This window comes from Azolla caroliniana, unplaced genomic scaffold (assembly GCF_043228905.1).
Source record: "Azolla caroliniana isolate FFs.n. ecotype wild unplaced genomic scaffold, voAzoCaro1.0.p SCAF_10, whole genome shotgun sequence".
In the NCBI taxonomy this organism is placed as follows: domain Eukaryota; kingdom Viridiplantae; phylum Streptophyta; class Polypodiopsida; order Salviniales; family Salviniaceae; genus Azolla; species Azolla caroliniana.
This window is the reverse complement of record NW_028230445.1, coordinates 3,130,353-3,150,785: the sequence shown is the minus strand read 5'-3', so window position 1 is coordinate 3,150,785 and position 20,433 is coordinate 3,130,353. Positions and strand designations below refer to the sequence as shown.

At 38.7% G+C, this 20,433-nt stretch overlaps 2 protein-coding genes and 1 non-coding gene across 5 annotated transcripts; all 3 read left to right on the top strand.

Annotated features, from left to right (window-relative positions):
* Positions 1-2,696: 2,696 nt before the first annotated feature.
* On the top strand, positions 2,697-6,102 carry LOC147858706 (peptidyl-tRNA hydrolase, mitochondrial-like). Its single transcript, XM_087326216.1, has 8 exons — positions 2,697-3,027; positions 3,191-3,275; positions 3,375-3,442; positions 3,963-4,013; positions 4,444-4,517; positions 4,907-4,965; positions 5,497-5,573; positions 5,702-6,102. The coding sequence occupies exons 1-8, from the start codon at positions 2,788-2,790 to the stop codon at positions 5,846-5,848; spliced, it is 801 nt and encodes a 266-aa protein (XP_087182342.1). The 5' UTR covers positions 2,697-2,787; the 3' UTR covers positions 5,849-6,102.
* A 1,144-nt stretch (positions 6,103-7,246) lies between these two features.
* On the top strand, positions 7,247-7,319 carry TRNAK-UUU (transfer RNA lysine (anticodon UUU)). The gene has a single exon. It is a non-coding gene; the product is annotated as a tRNA-Lys (tRNA).
* A 1,522-nt stretch (positions 7,320-8,841) lies between these two features.
* On the top strand, positions 8,842-14,136 carry LOC147858704 (S-adenosyl-L-methionine-dependent methyltransferases superfamily protein). 3 transcript variants are annotated; one of them, XM_087326180.1, is made up of 11 exons: positions 8,842-8,974; positions 9,078-9,173; positions 10,203-10,289; positions 10,892-10,966; positions 11,127-11,207; positions 11,290-11,434; positions 11,534-11,792; positions 12,124-12,304; positions 12,745-12,828; positions 12,909-13,199; positions 13,601-14,136. In XM_087326180.1, the coding sequence occupies exons 1-11, from the start codon at positions 8,858-8,860 to the stop codon at positions 13,814-13,816; spliced, it is 1,632 nt and encodes a 543-aa protein (XP_087182306.1). In that variant the 5' UTR covers positions 8,842-8,857; the 3' UTR covers positions 13,817-14,136. The 3 variants fall into 3 exon arrangements, with proteins under 3 accessions (XP_087182306.1, XP_087182305.1, XP_087182307.1); XM_087326179.1 differs by having other exon boundaries at positions 12,103-12,304; XM_087326181.1 differs by lacking the exon at positions 13,601-14,136 and adding an exon at positions 13,342-13,583 and having other exon boundaries at positions 12,103-12,304; positions 12,909-13,224.
* The last annotated feature ends 6,297 nt before the right edge of the window (positions 14,137-20,433 follow it).

Sequence of the window (20,433 nt, the reverse complement as noted above, 5' to 3'; positions counted from 1 at the left end):
CAATGGATTACGACGTTCTATACGCATCAGTCACACCAATATGACTCGAAGGGTACATAGACGCGGATTGGGCAGGCTACAAAGCTAATCGACAATCGACCTCCGGATTTGTCTTCTCGCTTGGTAGCGGAGCAATACCTTGGAGTAGTAAGAAGCAGCCTATTGTCACACTTTCGAGTACGGAGGCCGAATACAGGGGCGTAGCCGTAGCTGCATGTAAAGCCGTATGGCTCAAGAGGATTTTGAAGGATCTGGGCGTCCCCATCAAGGATCTAACTCCCATTTACTGCGACAACATGAGCAGTATATATCTAGCTCGGAACCCGATGTTCCACGGACGCACAAAACACATCGAAGTGCATTATCACTTCATTCGAGAACGCGTATAGGCCAGAGATGTTGATCTTCTACACATCAACACGAATCTTCAAACAACTGACATCTTCACCAAGGCCCTAGGAGCCGACAAGCTTCGGCAATTCATCTCAGACCTCAGATTGATGATCCCTGACTTGCCAAGCTTGAGGGGGAGTACAAGCAAGAACCAGATATTGTCTGAACCGGATACCAACTGAAGCGGACATAAATCGAAAGGAACTAACATGAGTTGAGCTTGAGGGGGTGTGTTGAGAATCAAGGTCAACATAGTACAACGTGTGAACACACCTTTGAGAATCTATGTGCACTCAAAGGTCAAGAGTCATACCACTCTCTACACATTAAACTATGTGTCATAGAATCATATTCTATGCCACATAACTAATGAGTTACATATTCCCCATGACCATGAGTCTTCACATTCCCCAAGAGAGAGAGTAGTTGTTGTAAGTTAATGAAGAGAGAGGGTGACTCTATATAAAGCACCCTCCTCATACTTAATACTAAGTTGGTTGTGACTCCTTATTATGCCACATTTTGTAATTCTTATTCTACTTGTGAAATATACACCTTCTTCTTGAGTATTCATTTTTTTTTCTATCTATCTTGTGTTCTCTCATCTTTCCTCTAATTCCTCTCACACATACACATAACACGCATCTCTTCCGCTACACAAGAATCATACATGATTCTTTACAAGAATACATAATGTTGAGTACAGTCTATTACTGTAGCTACTAAATTGACCAACCAAGTAGTCAATGATTGCCAATTAGGAAGGCATTTCCTTATGTAGGTCATCATATGATGGACTTAGGGAACAAAAAGGAGCATGATAGGAAGGTAGCCCCACTAGTGGATGATCAATTGATGACTAGAGATTGTGAGGTGTTTTACTTGTATCCCACCCAAATAACCATTGGGAGTACGATAAAGACCAAAGACCGTGGCTCAACTTACGTGGTCACTCATCCTCTAAGGCTATCCATGACTCCATAATGAATTCGATGCATATGTTGGTGACATTCTACAACCAATGACATGCATGGCCTCACCATTACAACTCTGAGGATTTGTGATTTTGAACTTTTGCATGGTAGAGGTCATCTCAACTACTATCCCCCATCATATAAAAAACATGGCACGTAACATAGCCTTGAAGAGAACCAAATTAAGTCTCATCTAAAATTTTATGTAAGGATACAATGGCTCTAGTTGACATAGAGTTAGTGTCAGAATAATTTCATAAGACATGCCTTCCTTCACTACTCTTGTAGAAGAAATCACGACCCTTAACATGGAGGTTCAAAATTTACCCTTTTAAGCCTCGTTATATCTTCAATCTCAGCATTTGGTCATATCCAAGTGCAACATGTAAAGAGACTTTTGAACCAATGTGTGTAAACGTATATGTATGGCTTCATCGTCAAAGGTTCATGCAAAGGAACCCCCGCTACGTGAGGAGTATTTAAAAAGCTAACGACTACCTAGTTGTGACATAAATGCAAAGTAGGCTTCCAAAAGCTTCATGGATCAGCAAAATTGCACAAACCTAATTGTATGCGTGTTGACACGTATATCAAGAGGTTGTGGGTTCAAATCCTTGTAAGCCAAAATGTATGTAATCATGACATAGGGTAGTAGTATTTGGATCCTTATTGAGCTCTAAAGTCTGTTGTTAAGTTGGCATGGTTAACAATCGGCAATGGTCCGGTTTGGTTCCGAACCATTAAAAAAATTTAAAACCTGAACCAAGAAACCGAAACCATTAGGTGAAAATCCAAACCGTTAAACCGCTAAAACCACGGTTTCATGGTTGGGTTTCGGTTTTCAACAGAGGTCAAAATTTAAAGATTTTTCCTAAAATGTGAGAATTAGACTTAAAAATGAAAAGGTTGTTTCAAAATAAAAATAAATAAAAACATCAAACCGTTTTAACTGTTAAACCGCAGTTTCGCGATACGGTTCGGTTCAAACCGAACCGTTGCCGATTGTTAGTCATCGTGTTGTTTCTTTCTTTCGTAATGGAAGGCATTATTTACGGAAAAGAAAAAGAGAGAGTGTTCGGAGAGATGAGGAGGGTATTTTTTTGAGAAATTTGGAAATTAAATCAGGAAGGATATTGTATCTCTTAGAATTTAGAGATGAGGAGGGTATTTTTTGAGAAATTTTGAAACCAAATAAGGAATGGTATTGTATCTCAGAATTTAGAGATGAGGAGTCATGAGGGTATTTTAAGAAATTTGGAAATTAAATCAGGGAAATGGTATTCTATCTGAGAATTTGGTAAACTGAGGAGAAGGCCCAAACCAAAGAAAAACAGAACAATTCAAAAGGAAGATATATATATATATATGTACACACACATTCTGGCATGGAGTGATTCTGTGGATACACAGGAAGAAGAAAATGTTAAATTTGAGCTCAAATCTGTGCTTGAGCTTCCCAACACAGAGCTACTATCCCCTAACCCTAGCCACAGCTTCACTATCTTCATCTTCATCTTCAACTTCATCTTCATCTTCATCTTCATCACCTCTGTCTTCTCCTTTGGTTGCAGAGTCCCCTGTCCCAGCCGTCAAGAGATATCCATGGCTCATCGTTGGCATCGGTAACCCCGGGAACAAGTTTGCAAAAACTCGCCATAATGTTAGTGCAAATTTCCTCTCTGTCTCTCTCTGTATGTGTGTTTGTTTCTTTGTTTGTTGTGTTGTGTGTGTGTTTGTGTTTATGTGTTGTGAGAGATGATGATGATGGCATCTTAAGAAAATATTGTTAGAGATAAATCATTTCATATTTGTGCACTGCACAGGTAGGATTTGAGATGATTGATGCCATTGCAGAGGCAGAAGGTATAAAAATGAATACAATTCAGCAAAAGGCATTGACAGGGAAAGGTAAGAAATCTTCACAATCTCTCCCTTCATAAACACAAAAGACTTCTTCGATAGAAAAGACGAAAAAATAATAATCACATCCATGTGTTATATACATAGGTGAGATTGGACCATCTCAAGTGCTTTTGGCTAAGCCCCAAACCTATGTAAACTTAATCGGAGAATCGGTAAGCATAACTTGTTTTGTCCTTTATCTCAATTCTTTTTGTTCCTATGAACTCTTAGTAGAGAAAAACATAATATGAGGGACCCATTGAACTTACTAAATGTAAATGATTTTGTGTTTATTTATAGGTTATAAAACCCTAAAACGTTTAGAAAAACACAGGCTAATCTTTTTAAAGCTCCCAATATTTAGCTTATTTCGTATGGCGAACATTGCTTGTATTTTCTTAATTTATTGTAAAAGTGAGTGAATATTTCAAAAATCTGTCATAATATTAGCCAAAACTTATCAAAATCCTTGAAAAATAACTGTCCGCAATAATTAGCCTCTCTTTGATTTCCCTGGACATATGCTCAAGCTCATCTGTTTGCAACACCAATAAATCAGAACCCATGCCATGAATGGAGAACCCATATTTCTTAACCTGATCTGATCTTTGAAAGTGTGGATAACTGACATTCCAACAACATTTCTGACTTGGTAATGGACCTTTTAAGTTTTTGATCATTTGATATCTGCAGGTTGGGCCTCTTGCAGCTTATTACCGTATACCTGTTCAGCAAATTCTAGTGGTACTTTCCTAATGGTGCATGATCTTCCTTCTTCAATTTCTTTTTTTCATAGAGAAGGTCTTCTATTTTATATATTTGGTTTATATTGGAATGTGGACTATGTTCTGGTTTATGCTTGCATCCCTCAAACTAAAACATGCTTTAAAACATATTTTAGAATGGTAAATGTTTTGGTCAGGAAAAAAGTCACTCAAGATGGGAGAAAAGTAAAATGAATTTGAGTCTCAATGTTTGAAAGTGCATAAAATGTTTCTGTATGATGCCGACAAAGTTTGAAGAAAATATTTCCCATATAAAAACATCAAGTGTGTGCATATGAGTTTTGAAAAATTAAAGACGTGCAAGGATTAGCATGAGACCTGAAGTTAGAGCTTCTATCCCTTTGTCTTCTATTCATCTTGGTTATTTAATGTTTTGTGTCTGCAAGCAGATTTTTGATGATATGGACTTGGAATTTGGTCTGATGCGCTTACTGCCAAAAGGAGGACATGGAGGACATAATGGGTGAGAATCCCAACTACTTAATTAGTGTTATGCTTATTGTCAATGTATGACATATTGATCGTCCATGATAGTGTAGCATATTGATCATCTAAAATAGTTTAGTATTTTGACGAGCTAAAATAGTTTAGCAGATTGACCACGTAAAATATGTTAGCATATTGACTGTCTAAAATAGTTTAATGATTGGCTGTAGAAAATAGTTATATTGTCCATAATTTATTATTGACCATCTAAAATAGTTTAGCATATAGTAACTGCTTGGTTTTAGTTTTTTCCAACTTTCTTATGGTCACATTGTGTGTCTAGATATTGTCAAGCTGCAATTTTTTTCTGTAAATCTTACAATTGTATTCTTTATAAGTGAATGTTTTATAAAAATGGCCCCGTAGGGTAAAAAGTGTGATTGAACATCTAAAAGGGTGCAGAAGCTTTCCACGACTTAGAATCGGTACAGCCTTCTCTCTTCTTCTCTTATTGTTTTGTTTGTATGCATACATGTGACACGAAACATATTTATCGTTGGTGGATTTGTACAAGGGTTGCATTTATCCATTCCCCTAAAGTGGCCTAAAATGATTTCAGCTTGTTGATTGCAAATATTTGAAATATTCCTCAAATAAATTCAATCGAACCTAGTTATGAATGCTAATATGCAACTCGGATGCAATGGGAAAGAAATAGTCCAAAAGTCAAATGCGTCTTACATTAATTTTTAGAGAATCTAAAGAGTCTAGAAAAGCATATTTTCATAAACTTGTAGAGCAAAACTATTTGCTATTTTGGAGCCATATAGACCCTCTTCACCAGTCATAGCAAATTGCATAAATAGGTATGTCATAAATAAGGACCTAAAAAGAGGGGGAAAAGGTGATTGGTCTAATACCGGCATTTGAGTGGTTTCATAATGTTGTTGAACTTATTTTTGGTTGATGTAACATGCTAGTAAAGGATGGTGTCCAGAAAGATCTATGATTTTCAGGTATTGGTGAACCACCGGGCACTATGGATCCAGCTGCATTTGTCCTCCAGGAATTTGATGATGCAGAGAGAAAGGAGGTAAAAGAAAGTGTCATGCTAAATAAACAATCAACCATTTCAAATTCCATTTCCAATATAATAAATAAATCTTCACTACATCCATGTACACCACTAATTGGTTTCATTGAAACCTTTTGGTTTGCTAGATCGATGAATTACTTGTCCGGGTAGTGAAGGTGGTAAGGGATGTCACAACAGATGGTGTTCATAAGGCTGCGACGACATGGAACCAAGTTCGGAAGAGCCGAATGAAATTGGCTCCAGAGGAACTAGAAATCTTGAAAAGGATCTAATATGAAAGATTACTTTGCACAATACCGTAAATTGTAGGTTGTATGATACTACGTCCATATACTTATCCCTTGCTTGTCACTTATACGTAGCCTGATAAAAAAGCCAAGAATTTTAGAAGGGAAACTGTACACTGGGCTAGTCTATGGAACTTGGGTGGTAATATGACCACTTGTATTCCTGGTATGAGACCAAAATTAGACAGTGTAAAGCAATTTGAGGGAGATCATTTATGTGAAATTCTTTCTTTCTGCTATCCCCTGTTTCCATTTTTCATGTTTCCTTGCGGTTTTGTTGCCGATATTGCACAGTTGTTTCAACGATTGTGTATATGTGCGTCATGTATTCAGATCCTGTGGGATACCCAATTGAATCCCAGAAATTCAAATTAACAATAAAACATAGCAAAAACAACATATGTGATACGAAAATTTGCTAAGGGATTGCATTATTCAGGAAAACAAATTGCTTTGATTTGTCTCTCTATACGCATAAAGATCTTCTTCTCACATTGTTCCCAATAAAAGCAGAATTGACACTTTTCTCGGACCAGATTGTGTCTTGTGAAGGTCCAGGGGAAGGTGAACATGTATTGCCCGATTCTTCAAGCTCTTTCTTTAGCTCATGTTGGCCTTATGAAGATGTTGGTCATATAAAATATTCATTTTAATTTGTTATGAGTTTTGATTGTTGGAGATATGGATGTCAATTGGAGCATGCTTCTAGCAACAAGATTCCATCATTTTTGTTTTTAAAAGGCATTTCAACATTTATGGTAGTGTTGTGATGAAGGCAAAGTTATAAGAACCAACTAGAGCACTGGCTATCGAGCTAGATATGTAAATAGCAATGACAAATATTTTTTTACCATGGATAATGAAGTCTTATAGAAAATATATTTTTTGACACCTTATATTGTTGAATCGTATATTGCATGTGACCCTTCAATATAATCAAGGTAGCATATTAGTCATTTGTGGACATTTTTTGCAAACGAAGTAATATTTGGAGAAGAAGTGAGATCAATGGTAAATATGTTGAAGATAAACAAAAGCGAAGTCATTTACATTATTTCTTAAAGAGTAATCTTCTGATAACGATGAACACATTGAAGTTTGATACGTTCTTGGGAAGTCGTTGAAGCAACAAGAATCGGCAAGAAGCATTGATCCAATGTGAATAGTGTGATTTCTTGTACCAAGTCCAAGGCAAATCCTTAGACCACAACATTATGGTGTCTATTGACAATGTGCTATAATTTGGATACTTTTAAACGATTTGGCTTAGGAACAAAGTTGACATTTGTGTTCTTATGCCAAAGGGTTTTAGAAGCCAAAGGTTTACATAGCATATTTGGAATAATAATAATAATCAATTAATTATCTGCTTTATTCTCATTGGCCGTCTTAGCTCAGCCGGTAGAGCGCGTGGCTTTTAACCACGTGGTCGTGGGTTCGATTCCCACAGACGGCGTTTTTGAGCTTCATCTCTTAATCGTTAGAATTTTTCTTGATTCATTCATGATTATTTTGAGTATCTCTTAATCGTTAGAATTTGCCTTGATTCGTTCATAATTATTTGAGTATCTCTTAATCGTTAGAATTTGCCTTGATTCGTTCATAATTATTTGAGTATCTCTTAATCATTAGAATTTACCTTAATTCATTCATAATAATTTGAATCTTTCTTAATCATTAGAATTTGCCTTAATTTATTCATAATTATTTAACCCCATACACTAACCCTTTTGGTTCTAACATTCCATCTCTCTTGTCTAAACCAACAAATATATATGTCTTCTCTATTGCTCCATCATCCCTTATCCTTTCCATGCCATGGCCCATCATATTAACCTAACCCACACCAATTTCTCTTCTTACTAATGTGATTCAATTCTCCTCACTTCTAAATATTATTTATGTACATGTTCCTCGTAGGAAATGTCGGAATGCATTAAAGCACTTTGTGGTGCTTCTCCTTGGTATGTTCACATTTATTTCCATGCCATAAATACGACTTTTGCTTTTGATGCTTGCTTTTGCTCAGACCAAGGAAATAAAATATAATGGAGCATGGTAAGCGCAGACTAGGAACCATTGATCCATATGCTATGGATATGTAGGCTTCATAGGAAAGAAATGTTAATGGAGCATGGAAAACGTAGACCATAAACCACTGATCCTGTGCACCATGCATCGAAAGGCTTCTAGAGGACATTGTATCTAAATGATGGTTGCACGGCCTTTGAAAAAGCAAAATCAAAGCCCTCGACCGTACAATTCGTAAAACATTTACGAAGCTAAACTCATTTAGGGAAGCTAAAATTATAGTTACGGTTGGGGTTTTGAGTTTAACAAGGGAAGGAAAGAGAGAGATTGATGGTGGATGATGAGCACAGAACGTGAGCCATTGATCTTCCAAGATTGTGCATCAATATAGGTGAAAAGGGCAAGCATGCGGTTTTCACGGAGCAAAAGGCGCGGTCCCTAGGAGGCTTGTATCTCTTGGAAATGTGGACAACGTGAGGCCCAAGGAGGGAAGGCCAGGGCAAATTGGGCCCGACACGAGCCAATCACGAAGATGAATAGTGTGCAGGATTTTGTGGCATAGTCATAGGAGGAGAACATCGTGATGAAGTGTGCTCAATAGGGTTTAAGGTCTAGGATTTAAGGATCCGGTTCCAGGTTTAGGGCCTAGGGTCTAGGGCCTAGGGTCTAGGGCTTGGGTTTTATGGACTTGGGTTTAGGGTTTAAGGTCTAGGTTTTAGGGTTTGAGGAGTTGGGTTTAGGGTTTAGGGTTTAGGAATTGAGGAGTTGGGTTTAGGGTTTAATAGAGATACTTGAAGAAGAAGAAGAAGAAGAAGAAGAAGAAGATTGAGGTGGGTATATATATGTAAATTTCGAAAACTTGGGGTTTCTTCCTTTTTAACGTATTGTTTTCTAAATTTCTGGTGCAGAAGAAAATCCCATCGTGTCTGTGCTTTTTTTACACTGTATTTCCTCTCTGCAGTGATGGCCATGGCCTTCGATTTCTCCCCGCAGTCGATCGCACTGCACCTTCACGACATCTCCGCCTTCCTCAAACTTCATCGCTGCCTTTGGTCTGCCCATGTCGTCGAGTTCTTCCAGGTTTCTCCCGTTCAACCATGTCTCGATTAAAATCCGTGTGTTATGCCCGCCCGCCCCCCCCCTTTTTAGAATCAGAGGTTTCATGTATGAATGAAATGCTCAGGATCGTCTTTGGGAAGAAATTAATACGAAATGGTGGGAAGATTTGCAATGTGCACCTATCCAGGACTTGCTTTCTCTGCCATCTGGAAAAGTTCAGGTTTTCTTTTCTTTTTTCATGATTCTGTTCTAATTTTATCCTATTGAGTTGCTAAACCTGTAGACCGAGAGTGCAAATCTTGGTACTTTACGAGATGACATTGTCGAATGGAGGGGTTGCACACATGATCTTGTTGTTCCTATGTTTGTCTATCTGAACGCTCAAACACTGTTAAAAAAGAGTTTTTTTTTCTTCTGAATACATTGTTTATGATTTGGAAAAAAAATCATTGGAAAAGGGAAATTGATCTATATTTGAAGTTTTTTCTTTGGAAGTTTTCTCAAAACGTAACAGTTGTTTTTTTAACTTCATGTTTGGGTTCAAAGGTGATTTTCGAAATTTGCTATTGCAAATTACACCATGCTCTGTTTTTTCTGAACCCTGCCTGAAATGTAGATTCGGAAAAAGTTGTGAATATCTAGGATATAAATTGGGTGTTCAATGTTCCATATAGAAATTATTACTTGATTTGTACAGCGCCACGTACCCATGTTTGTGTATGTGAAGATCCATTAGTGCTTTCCACTGCTAACATGGCCAGAGAGATGTGAAGATATATGTAAAGGGGTATTTAATTGAGTGGCCTAAGGTATCTACCAATGAAGAAAAAAGAAGACAGAGATGATGTAAATTGGAAAATATGAGATTGGTTTGGTTGCTGCCAAGCTAGGCTGACCAGATTGGTGCTTACACCTGGAGTATGGGGACAAAAAATTGATTTAATAAGTCCAATTGATGTACTCATGTTCTTTTTATATCCCTGCCATTGTATGTGGTGATCAAATTTAATCAGGCCAAGGATAAGCTCTAAATAGTATGCATGTCTTCTCATTTTAGACTAGTCGATTTAAGGAAGATTGCCATTATAAATCCATCTCCTTTGTATTCCAGGTTCTCTGAATGTCAAATTGTTAATTATTATTTTATAGAGGTGTGTGTCTATGCAATTATTTTCATTCACATGTGAACTCTTTTTTGAAAGTTCAAATTAATAAATATGCTGCTGATTCAGAGGGTGCTCTATAACAGGATAGTTGGTGCTCTTCATTGAAGGAATTTATAAGAACGGCACAAAACTTGGCTTTGTTCAGGCTTCCAAGCAAGGATCTTGAAATGGTATGTCTGGTGTTTATCATCTGGATTACGGTTTCTTTGTCCTTGTATTTATCTTTTCTTTCCAGATTATTGTTAATATTTAGAAGAGAAGAAAATATGGAAGCATTTGATTTTATTAAACTCCTGGATATTGATTGCACCAAATTGCAAAGAATTTTTAAGTTGCAATGCATCGCTAAGTTTACTAGGAATTTATCATTTGTGTGTAGTATGCTATAAACAGCACTTTACACTAGAGGACATGCTAATCAGTACTTTACAGTAATATTTGATTGGAATATTTTATGAAACAATCATGCTGAGATTCATACTAAACATAAATAACCAACCATTGTGTATCGTCTGCCATCAAATGGATATGATGACATTTATGACTTGAGAAATTTCACTGTAAAGATGTCGTTTTTGAAAACACATGCATGTCTAATAGTTTATGAGTCAACAGTGTATGAGTTGTTCTTGTGATCATTTGCCATCCTTATATTTTTCTTGAGGGTAGAAGATCAACTGCTAGTTCATAGTGTTCGAGATCTAGAATTTATTATGATCGATGAATGACATGAAAAATGAATTTTAGTATATTTCTTTAATTCATCATGTAGACTTTGCCAGGTTTGTCCAAGCCTACAATAAGCAATGTTCTGAAACAGGGCATGAACTGCAAAAAGCTACATGAGGTATGTGTCATTGTACCTGCAAGTTTGTTTTTGTATTGATTGTTTTTTTCTTTACAAAATTAATCACCTTTTATGAATTTTATAGTTTAGAAAATTTCTCATTATTACCTCATGCAGTTAATTACCCATATTTTATAACAATTTCTGTCATTGCATGAAGGTTGAGATTCTGTCAGCAGTAATTAATAGTGTTGCACAAGCAGTTCAGGCTACATCCATAGTAGATGTTGGAGCTGGACAGGTATTTCTAACAATCATTCTGGTGGATTTTGTCGTGTTTTCATTTCTTTCTAATTACAGATGTTACTTACACTTAATATCAGGGTTACCTTTCTCAAGTATTAGCTTTTGAGTATGGTCTCCCTGTTGTTGCACTTGATGCATCTGAACACCATTGCAGTGTAACAAATGAGCGGAGTGTACGAATTAAAAAGCATTTCGTGGCATCTGCAAGAAAATCAAAGCAAGGTTTGTGCAGTAGATATATTTATGATTCATTCTACTTACCATTCTGAAAGTTTAAGTATGGACCACAGTGTACATAACATATTCTTTGGGATATTACAGAAGGTTGTGCACATGTCTCTGGACCACAAACAGCTACATTTCGTGTTGTACCTGGAAGCACCCGAATGGAGTTATGGCATTTCTTAGCTGATCTGTTTTCTGGTACAGAAGATAATTCCATTAAGACCATTGTTGGATGTGATTCACAAGGAAAACCTAAATTAGAAAATGCAACCGAGCTGTACAGCGAAGAAGTAGCTCCTTCAGTTGTTCTTGCAGGTCTTCATGCATGCGGAGACCTATCTGCAACAATGCTTCAGTAAGTGTTTGTAAGTTATAATGCTCCATATGCTTCTAGTGAGTTCTCATTTTCCCTGAAATTTCTTTTGATAATGCATGTATAGTTTCAATATTTCTAGTGAAATATACTCACCCTAGTCAAATGATAAATTGTTATTTGTAAATATGTCACAGAGTGTTCTACCTGCTTACTGCAATAAAATGAAAAGAAGCATATAGATGATAAGCAAGTGTCTGGAGAAGGAACACTTAAACACGACTATTTTGATTTGAACTTGAGCCCAGAAATGTTCCAAAGATGTCAATAGATCAAACTAACTGTGTAAAAGTTGTGGATGTGACATTATCAGAACTTACCTGATGTGCAAGGAAGTCAAAGCAGTAGTTTCTGTGGGATGCTGCTACAATCTTCTTTCTGAAAATGATCATGATGAGTGTGCATCAGGTCATAGAATTGGCTTTCCCATGAGTGAATGTGTTAAGCGACTGGCACTCCCTCTTGGACGGAGAGCTCGGGATCTTGCTTGTCAGGTTTGATACTTCCATCACACTTTATGCTATGTAATCTCATAGATTCATAATGTATGGTGCATGTACCAGTAGGATCTCAGTTGCTTAGCGTGAGATATATTCATATATTCTTCATGATTACTTTTCCTCATCCCCAAGAATTCCATACATGGGGTAATCATTAAATTGTGAGTACCTATTAGTATTCAGTGTCACCATTGATGAAATGACTTGTAACATCAGGGCTTATCACGTATAAGCAGTCCAACCTGTATACAATGAATGATATTCTATGAGTCAAAATGATTATGAACAATATGGCTTTGACTTCTGAGATTGTTTAGATTCTTCAAATGCAATGTGCGTTATGTTGCTGGTGGAGGATTATTGCACATCTTAATATTCTCTTATCGCTTATTTTGTGTTTTGAGTAATTCTTTGTTGCTTGTCAATTTTGTCAGAGTGCAGAGAGGTGGCAGGGTGTGGGGTCTGCATCAGCCATTTATAATTTCCAGCAACATTCATTAAGAGCTGGATTTCAACTGGTAAAGAGAACAATGTGTGAATAGTTGCTATGCAGGTTTGGTGCTAATGATTAGCGTGTAAATCAAAACATGTTTTGAAGGTTCTTCGCAAGTATTATCCAGACCTGGCAATGCTTAATCCTACAATCGGACGATTAGGCAAGGCTCGCCGTAGAAAGCAGGCCAGGAAGCATGGCAAGGCAGAAAATATAAATAATGATGAGAATACAGAAGATCTTAGCTCTGAAATAGATAAAAGGCTGCGACTTAATGGAGGTGGCACAAGAGAGGATTTTCTTGAATTTTGCCGAGCTGCATTTGAAAGGCTCAGTGTGGAAAGTGTTGCTGAAAATGCTCTGGACGAGATATGGAGGGAAATTGAACCTAAAACTGTATGTGTTGTTTATATCTTTACAAGTTTATATCTTTACAGCAGTTAATACATTGTCGGGGATAAACACCAAAATACCCAACTCATTGGGTACTTACCAGCGTATCCAACTTAAAAACAATTATTAGAATAGTCCAATGTAGTTGCGAATTACATTTTCGGGGATAAACACCAAAATACCCAACTCATTGGGTACTTACCAGAATATCCAACTTCAAAACAGTAATTAGAATAGTCCAATGTAGTTGTAAATTTTGTACTAGAGTGCTATTCTGATAATTTAGAACAATGAGTATTCTGATAAATGCTGGAAAGTTAGGGTAAATATTGTGTTTTCTTGTACATTTGATGTGCTATATATTTGATAGTGAACTTGAAAAGAAAATCTTCTGTGATGAACAGGGGCTGGTTGGACCTTATTGGTCCTTGAGGGCTGTTTTAGGCCCTGTACTGGAGACATACATTTTACTCGATAGGTTGCTTTATCTGCAAGAACAATCGCCGTCACAAGAAGCTGATATGGATTCCTTAAGGGGATTATCAGGTCCAAGGCTCATAGCACTGTTTGATCCAGATGTATCTCCACGCAACATGGCCATATTGGCCATCAAAAGATAAACCTGGTTAGAGGTTATCTTGACAGTAGAGGATTTTATTCCTCATCTCTCACCTTCTCATTGCATTCTATCCTAGGGATGGTTGATTGAATTTTGAAAATGACAACTTTGGGTGCAACCAACAAAGCAATCACTTACTGGAGAAAGAACTGCACATATCTTATTTCATTTGGGTGCAGCTTGCAAATTGAAAGTTTAAGAAGTGTCTTATCAAGCTTCCATTGGGTCTAGAGTTCACTCCTCCCCCTAAGCATGGAGTCTCCATGCATCAACACATGTGAGGATCTAAAATCTACAATGCTTAAATGGTTTTCAATCTAATTAGTCTTAATTATGAATAATGGCTGCATTGATATGCCATCATTGAAGCTCTAAAAGTGTATGATGAGATTGAAATTAAACAGAAAGGAATTTCATTGTGATTGAAATACCATTGCTTTCTCTAACAACCATTAGTCTATCAAGATCATTGGTCACAAGTAATAGCCAAAACCTTTGTCAACACTAATGATTTAGAGCCGAGGCACTTTATATATTGGTCATGACAATTTAAATATTCCTTATTGCACTCCTTTGCTTGTCTTGCCAATGTCCTTAGCGTGGTGCTTTTTTACTAGTGATGAGTGATTGTGTGACTAGATTCTGGTGGTATCTACATCCATGTTTCTAATGGATGTGATGGAAATTCTACTTTTGACAAAAGGGGTCACACAAATAGAATAGAGAGATTGAGATGATCCAAACTTGTAAGACTATAAAATAAAATGGAACTGCTACTTGACATCACAAAAAATATAGGGCAACGTGTTGAAAGGAATTCAAACTTTTCGGAGTAAAGTCATGGTGATTCTACCTCTAATGAATGGGACTGAAAACAACATTGAACATGTTTTGCACTAATGATTGTAAAACAAACACATAATATTTTGGATGTTCTATTGGAACTTGTGCCGAAAGACAAAGTTGATGGGGCCAATTACATCTTTTGGATGTTCCACTAACATTCTGAAAAAGAAGTGATACAATGAAGGAAGAAGGCTATTGGTTCTTATAGGTTTGAATTTTGAATTGTAGGCTTTATTATGTATATACTCATTTTTTCTCTTTGATAGAAAAGACATACCACTACCATGCATCACTAAAAATGAATAAAGGATGCTAACAAAGTTTGTTTTGTGTGGGAGGATCATATGACCAATGTAAACGATGTCAAACTAAATTATAAAGAGTTTCTATAATAGCAACATCAAACAAGTTTGTTTTGTGTGCAAGGATTATATGACCAATGTACATGGTGTCAAACAAAATTTATAAAGAGTTTCTAAAATAGACGTGTAAAGAATTGGATATGATTCTATGAGATTTTTGTTAATAGTGCATAGGTGAAAAGATTATCTTTAAACATTTGATGTGTTGCTTATGAAGAGTCCTACTTGTTTAAAATAAGATGAGAGTGTTTTTTCCCACAAGGATGTCTTGACATTAAAATAAAAGAACCATGCTTTTTGTTAGTAGTGGGTAGGCCAAAGGTCATCTTTAAATATTTGATGTGTTGCATATTAAGACTCCTGCATGTTTTCAATCAAATGAGTGTGTTGTTTCTTGCAAGGATATTTTCACATTAATATAACCATGTACAAGAACATATTGTCTCTATCTCTCCTTCTTCCTCTCTCTCTCTCTCTCTCTCTCTTCCATTGATCATCTTGTCACTCTTCGAGTATTAACGGAGGAAAGTTTCCTTAGAGGTAAAAGTTTATATTGTTGCTTTGTAGACTTTAAGAAAGCTTTTGATATGGTACCTCGTGAGCATCTTTGGAGGCGGATGGAAGAACTTGAGGTGCCAAGTGAATATATGCATGCAATTTCCCGAATATATGAGAAGGTCATATGTTGTGTGCGTATGAGAGATAGACTTTCAGATTTTTTCAATAGCACTATTGGTGTTAAGCAAGGATGCCCACTCTCACCAATATTATTTGGTCTATGCATTGATGAATTAGAAGAAATGGTTACCAAGTTTGTAAAGAAAGAATGTGTTGAAGAAGTTGCCATTGGGAATGTTGTGATTATGCTTTTGTTATATGCGAATGATGTAGTGCTTTTTGCAAATACTTCAGGAGATGCACAAAAGCTTATGAAGGCATTGGAAAATTTTTGCATGCATACTAGATTAAGTGCCAATAGCTCTAAAACAAAGATTATGCTTGTGAAGAGTAAAAAAAGAGACAAACCATGCATTATGTACAACGGTGAGCCACTTGAATGTGTGGAAAGCTTCAAATATCTTGGCCATGAAGTTCCTTCAAATCATAAATGGAATGAATGTGCTACACGCCGCTTAGAGGCGGGTAAGCGAGCATATTATGCATTTGAGAACACATGCAATCTTGGAGATATTTAGTGTTGGGTCCTCAAGAAATATCTTTTTGACACTTTGGTGACCCCGGTTCTTCTCTATGGGGTGGAAGTATGGGGTGGTAGCATCCCTAAATCTACGTGGAAAGAGTTTGAAAATGTCCAAAACAATTTCTTACAAAGTTTCTACAAGTTAAGAAACAAACACCATATACCCTCCTCCTTGAGACGGGATCGCTTCCCATTGAGATCATGGCCATGGAAAGGGTTGTTGAATACATGCTTAAGGTTCAAAAAAGCCCCACATCGACTTCCTAGAATTGCATGGGAAGCAAGCAAAAAGATCCAAAAGACGCATAAATGCAAAATTTTGTGTTCCGGTTGGATGCAAGATTTAGAAAAATGGTTTGATAGATGGGATGCAAGACACTTGCTTCATGATGCGTCACTAGATTCCTCTGTAAATGAGGCCTTTTTGCAACGCCAATGTATCATGACATGGGACAAATGTGGTGGCTCACGCTTCACACATTATACTACAAATGTTGCACCTAACTACAAAACCATATGCTTCGTGGAATGGGGAAGTTGTACACATCGATACATGTTAGAGCCCATCCCGATATCTGCCATTCGAACCATTGCTTCCATGCGACTTAGCTCGCACACATTGAGATGTGAGACGGGGCGTTGGGGCACAAGTGATGAGAGTGGCCGACTATGCACACTTTGCCCTAAACAAGTTCGAGAGTCTGAGTATCATTTGATACAATGCTCTGCCTTTGATCATATTCGACCATGCTTTCCACACCTCTTCGATCGAGCCCAATCCTTGCACGAATTTCTCTCACAACCACGATGTGCACTCTCGATTGCAACATTCATTGGTAAAGTTCTTGAACATCGAGAGTCGCTACTCACCTTCACACGTATCATGTGAAATGTAATATTTTTGGTCTCATAGGTCATATTTGACCTCTGAAGACGATAATATAATCTCTCTCTCTCTCTCTCTCTCTCTCTATTATATATATATATATATTAATAGCCTACTTTGAACATTAATTTTCTTAAGATTATCTCATGTTGCGTTTGAGTGTTACCACATGCACTATGAGACTTGAAATTTTTTATTGGATTGGAACAAGGTTTACATTTGTTCCATTATGGATATTAGTATGCGACTCCTTTCTCATAGTAGCAAAATGAATATGTACATAATGAGTAAAATACTTCCTTTGGACAAATCAAATTACATAGAATAAGTTTTATTCACCATCCAAAATAGGTTTATCCTTGTTAATAGTCTCATTGATGTGATTCAGTTTTTAACAATGCCCATATACAACTCAACACTATGCTTATTGAATTCTGGATGTTGTTTGTTCACACACTTCATGGCCAATTTGATGATCTGCAGGGTTCAGATGATGTTTTGTGGCAACGACAAGTGGCCTTTAAGAACCGATGGCAAGGACTCCAATTATTTTCAGAGACAATTGCTGGTCCAAAGTGGAATTATGCCATACCTTCGTTTATGTTGGATAGTGGATAGTAAGTATTGTTCTACTTGTTCATATATGACATCATTTGTATCATCAGATGTACTAGCTTTTGTACCTTACAAAAAGAAGTGAAATGAAATGTCTCCTTCTGTTTTTCTTATGTAGACTTTTCAAGTAATATACAAAGGTGTATATTCCTTAAAAAAAAAAAAAAAAAAAGTCTCATTGATGGCAAGACCATTTGGATCTATAATAGAACCATCATGATCTATTCACTAATGGCAAAACTATTTGGATACGTAATGGAATCAAATGTAATTGTGTATGTTAAAAAGAAAAAGATAAGGGAGGATTGAGTTCCTAGATCATAGGTAAGCAAACCAAAAGATCCAAAGGTATTTGAATTTTGGACACAATGGAATCAAATGTAATTGCGTACGCTAAAAATAAAAAGATAAGAGAGGATTGAGTTCCTAGAATCATAGGGAAGCAAACCAAGAGATCCAAAGGACATGCTTGCAAAATTTTGTGTTCTACTTGGATATAATATATGGACAAATGGTTTGGAAGATGGGATGCAATACTTGCCTCATGATGCATCAATAGATTCCTCTATGAATGAAGCCTTTTTGCAATGACAATGTATCATGATATGGGATAAATGTGGAGGCTCATTCTTCCCTAAACGGGAAATCCGAACATGTCAATACATGTTAGACCTCATCTCGTTATATGCGATTACAACCATTGCTTCCATGAGACTTAGCTTTCACTATGATGTAAGACGAGTTGTTGGGGCACACGTTGTCGTGAAGAATTTCGGCCATAGGCGAAAACCGGGAAACATTGGCTACATCGGCGGGGTGCAGCGTGTGTACGCACCCATGTACATTTAGTGTGAATATCGAGGGCGCCTTTATGGCGCCGAAGAGTAGTCAAGTCGGGACAGACGATCCCATGTAAGTCGGGATTTGTCCCGCATTGTAATGCCTCCCTTTCCTTGTTCTATAAAAGGAAGGGAACGCCCTTTGTAAAAGGGTTGCCCATTTTGCATTAGAGGGTATACCGTTAGATTTAGAGTTAGGTTCTTCTTCTTCTCCTTTTGCGTGTTTGCTTAGGGTTTGCTTTGGTTCGGCCTCTTGTGCAAGACCCCGCTCGGCGCGACGAGCTGAGAGCTCCTCGACGGCGGCTTGGCAGTAGACGACTACTGTAACCTACTCCAGTCCGGGTCGAAGCCGGGATTGTATTCTTCTGTTTATACATATATATATGTTTGCGTCTGTCTGTGTATATTCGCGTCTATGTTGGTGTCGGGTGCCCCCCCCTTTCCTGTGTTTCCTGTACATAAGGGCGTGAGTCGGGTCGGGGTGTGTGTGCGTGTGTGTGCGTGAGTCGGTGTTAAGCATGCTCTCTCTCTCTCTCTCTCTCTCTCTCTCGCTCTCTCTCCCTTCGGTTGCTTCCGGTGTGTTTCTGAGATGCACTAGAAGCAGTGAAGCACGACTTCCTATGCTCCATCCCTCTCTAGTCCAAGACCCCCGTGGTCCCGCCTTTCTCCACGCACGCGCGTAACAACGCGACATATTTGGTGAACCCGACGTGAAAGGCGGCAAGGGAGGATGGAGTCGGAAGACGACGACCTTGCGGAGATGGTGGCCGAAGTGGTGTTGGAGTCGGCACGAGTGGTGATGAGGCGAGAAGCAGCGCAACAAGCGGTTGAGCGAGTGGTCGAAAGAGTCAGCCGTTTCAACGGGGACAAAGTCCCATCTTACTTGGGAGCCTACAACGCGGAAATGGAGGAGCGTGGCGTAGACGAGGCGTTGAGGCTGGAGTTCTTCTGCCGGGTCGTAGCTGTCCGGATGCGTGCGGAAGTAAAGGAGCTCTGTGAGGCTCATAGTTCGTGGGAGGCCTTCGAAGAGGCGCTCCTGAAAGCATACGGAGGACGGCGGAAGAGCTGGGGACGGCACCACTTCGACCAGTGGGTAGCATCGGCAAAGACCCACCGGGGTGCGACGAAGGTGTTCCGGGAGTTCGAGCGACAACTTGCTCGGCTCCCAGAGCAGGAACAAGGTTTGGTGGGGGCGGACAAAGTCCTTTTGTTCGTCAGGTCAATCGACCGAGCGGAACGGGAAGCCATCGGGATTGAGCTCGAAGATGATGATGGAGCGAATGGGCTTACGGAGGATTGGTCGAAGGTCGGAAGGGTGTGCCAAAGGCTAGACAACGAGCGAGCCGAGAAGGCTAAGAGGAAGGTACGCGACGGCGTGCCATCACAACGGGAAGAGGCCGAACGGCAAAGAGAGTCGGCAAGGGTCGGCGTTGGGTCCAGGATTGCGGAGGCGTACGCAATGCTCAAAGCGATGCTCGAGGAAGAGGGAGGATCGAGGCCAGAAGCTGAGACCGAGGAGATGGACTTGCCCCACGCGACGGCGGAAGATTGATACGACGGTACCACAGGAGAGGGTGCGGAACGAAACGCCCTCTCGACTTGCGGAAATAGAACGGCCAAGGACGAGGCCGAGATACCGATCGCGGAACCGGAATGTTGGGACCAGCGGTCTCGGGCGTGTCAGCCCGAGATCCCGAGCATTGGAGAAGCAAACCCAGACGGGGCTTGCGCGATCGGTAAGAAGACGACCGCCGACCACGAAGAGTCGGTGGCTACGGACAAGGGCGAAGAATGGACGGGCGATTCCTTACGGAGGATACTTCACACCGGTTCTAGAGACTTCGGCAGTCGGCAACGGGGTCGACGTAA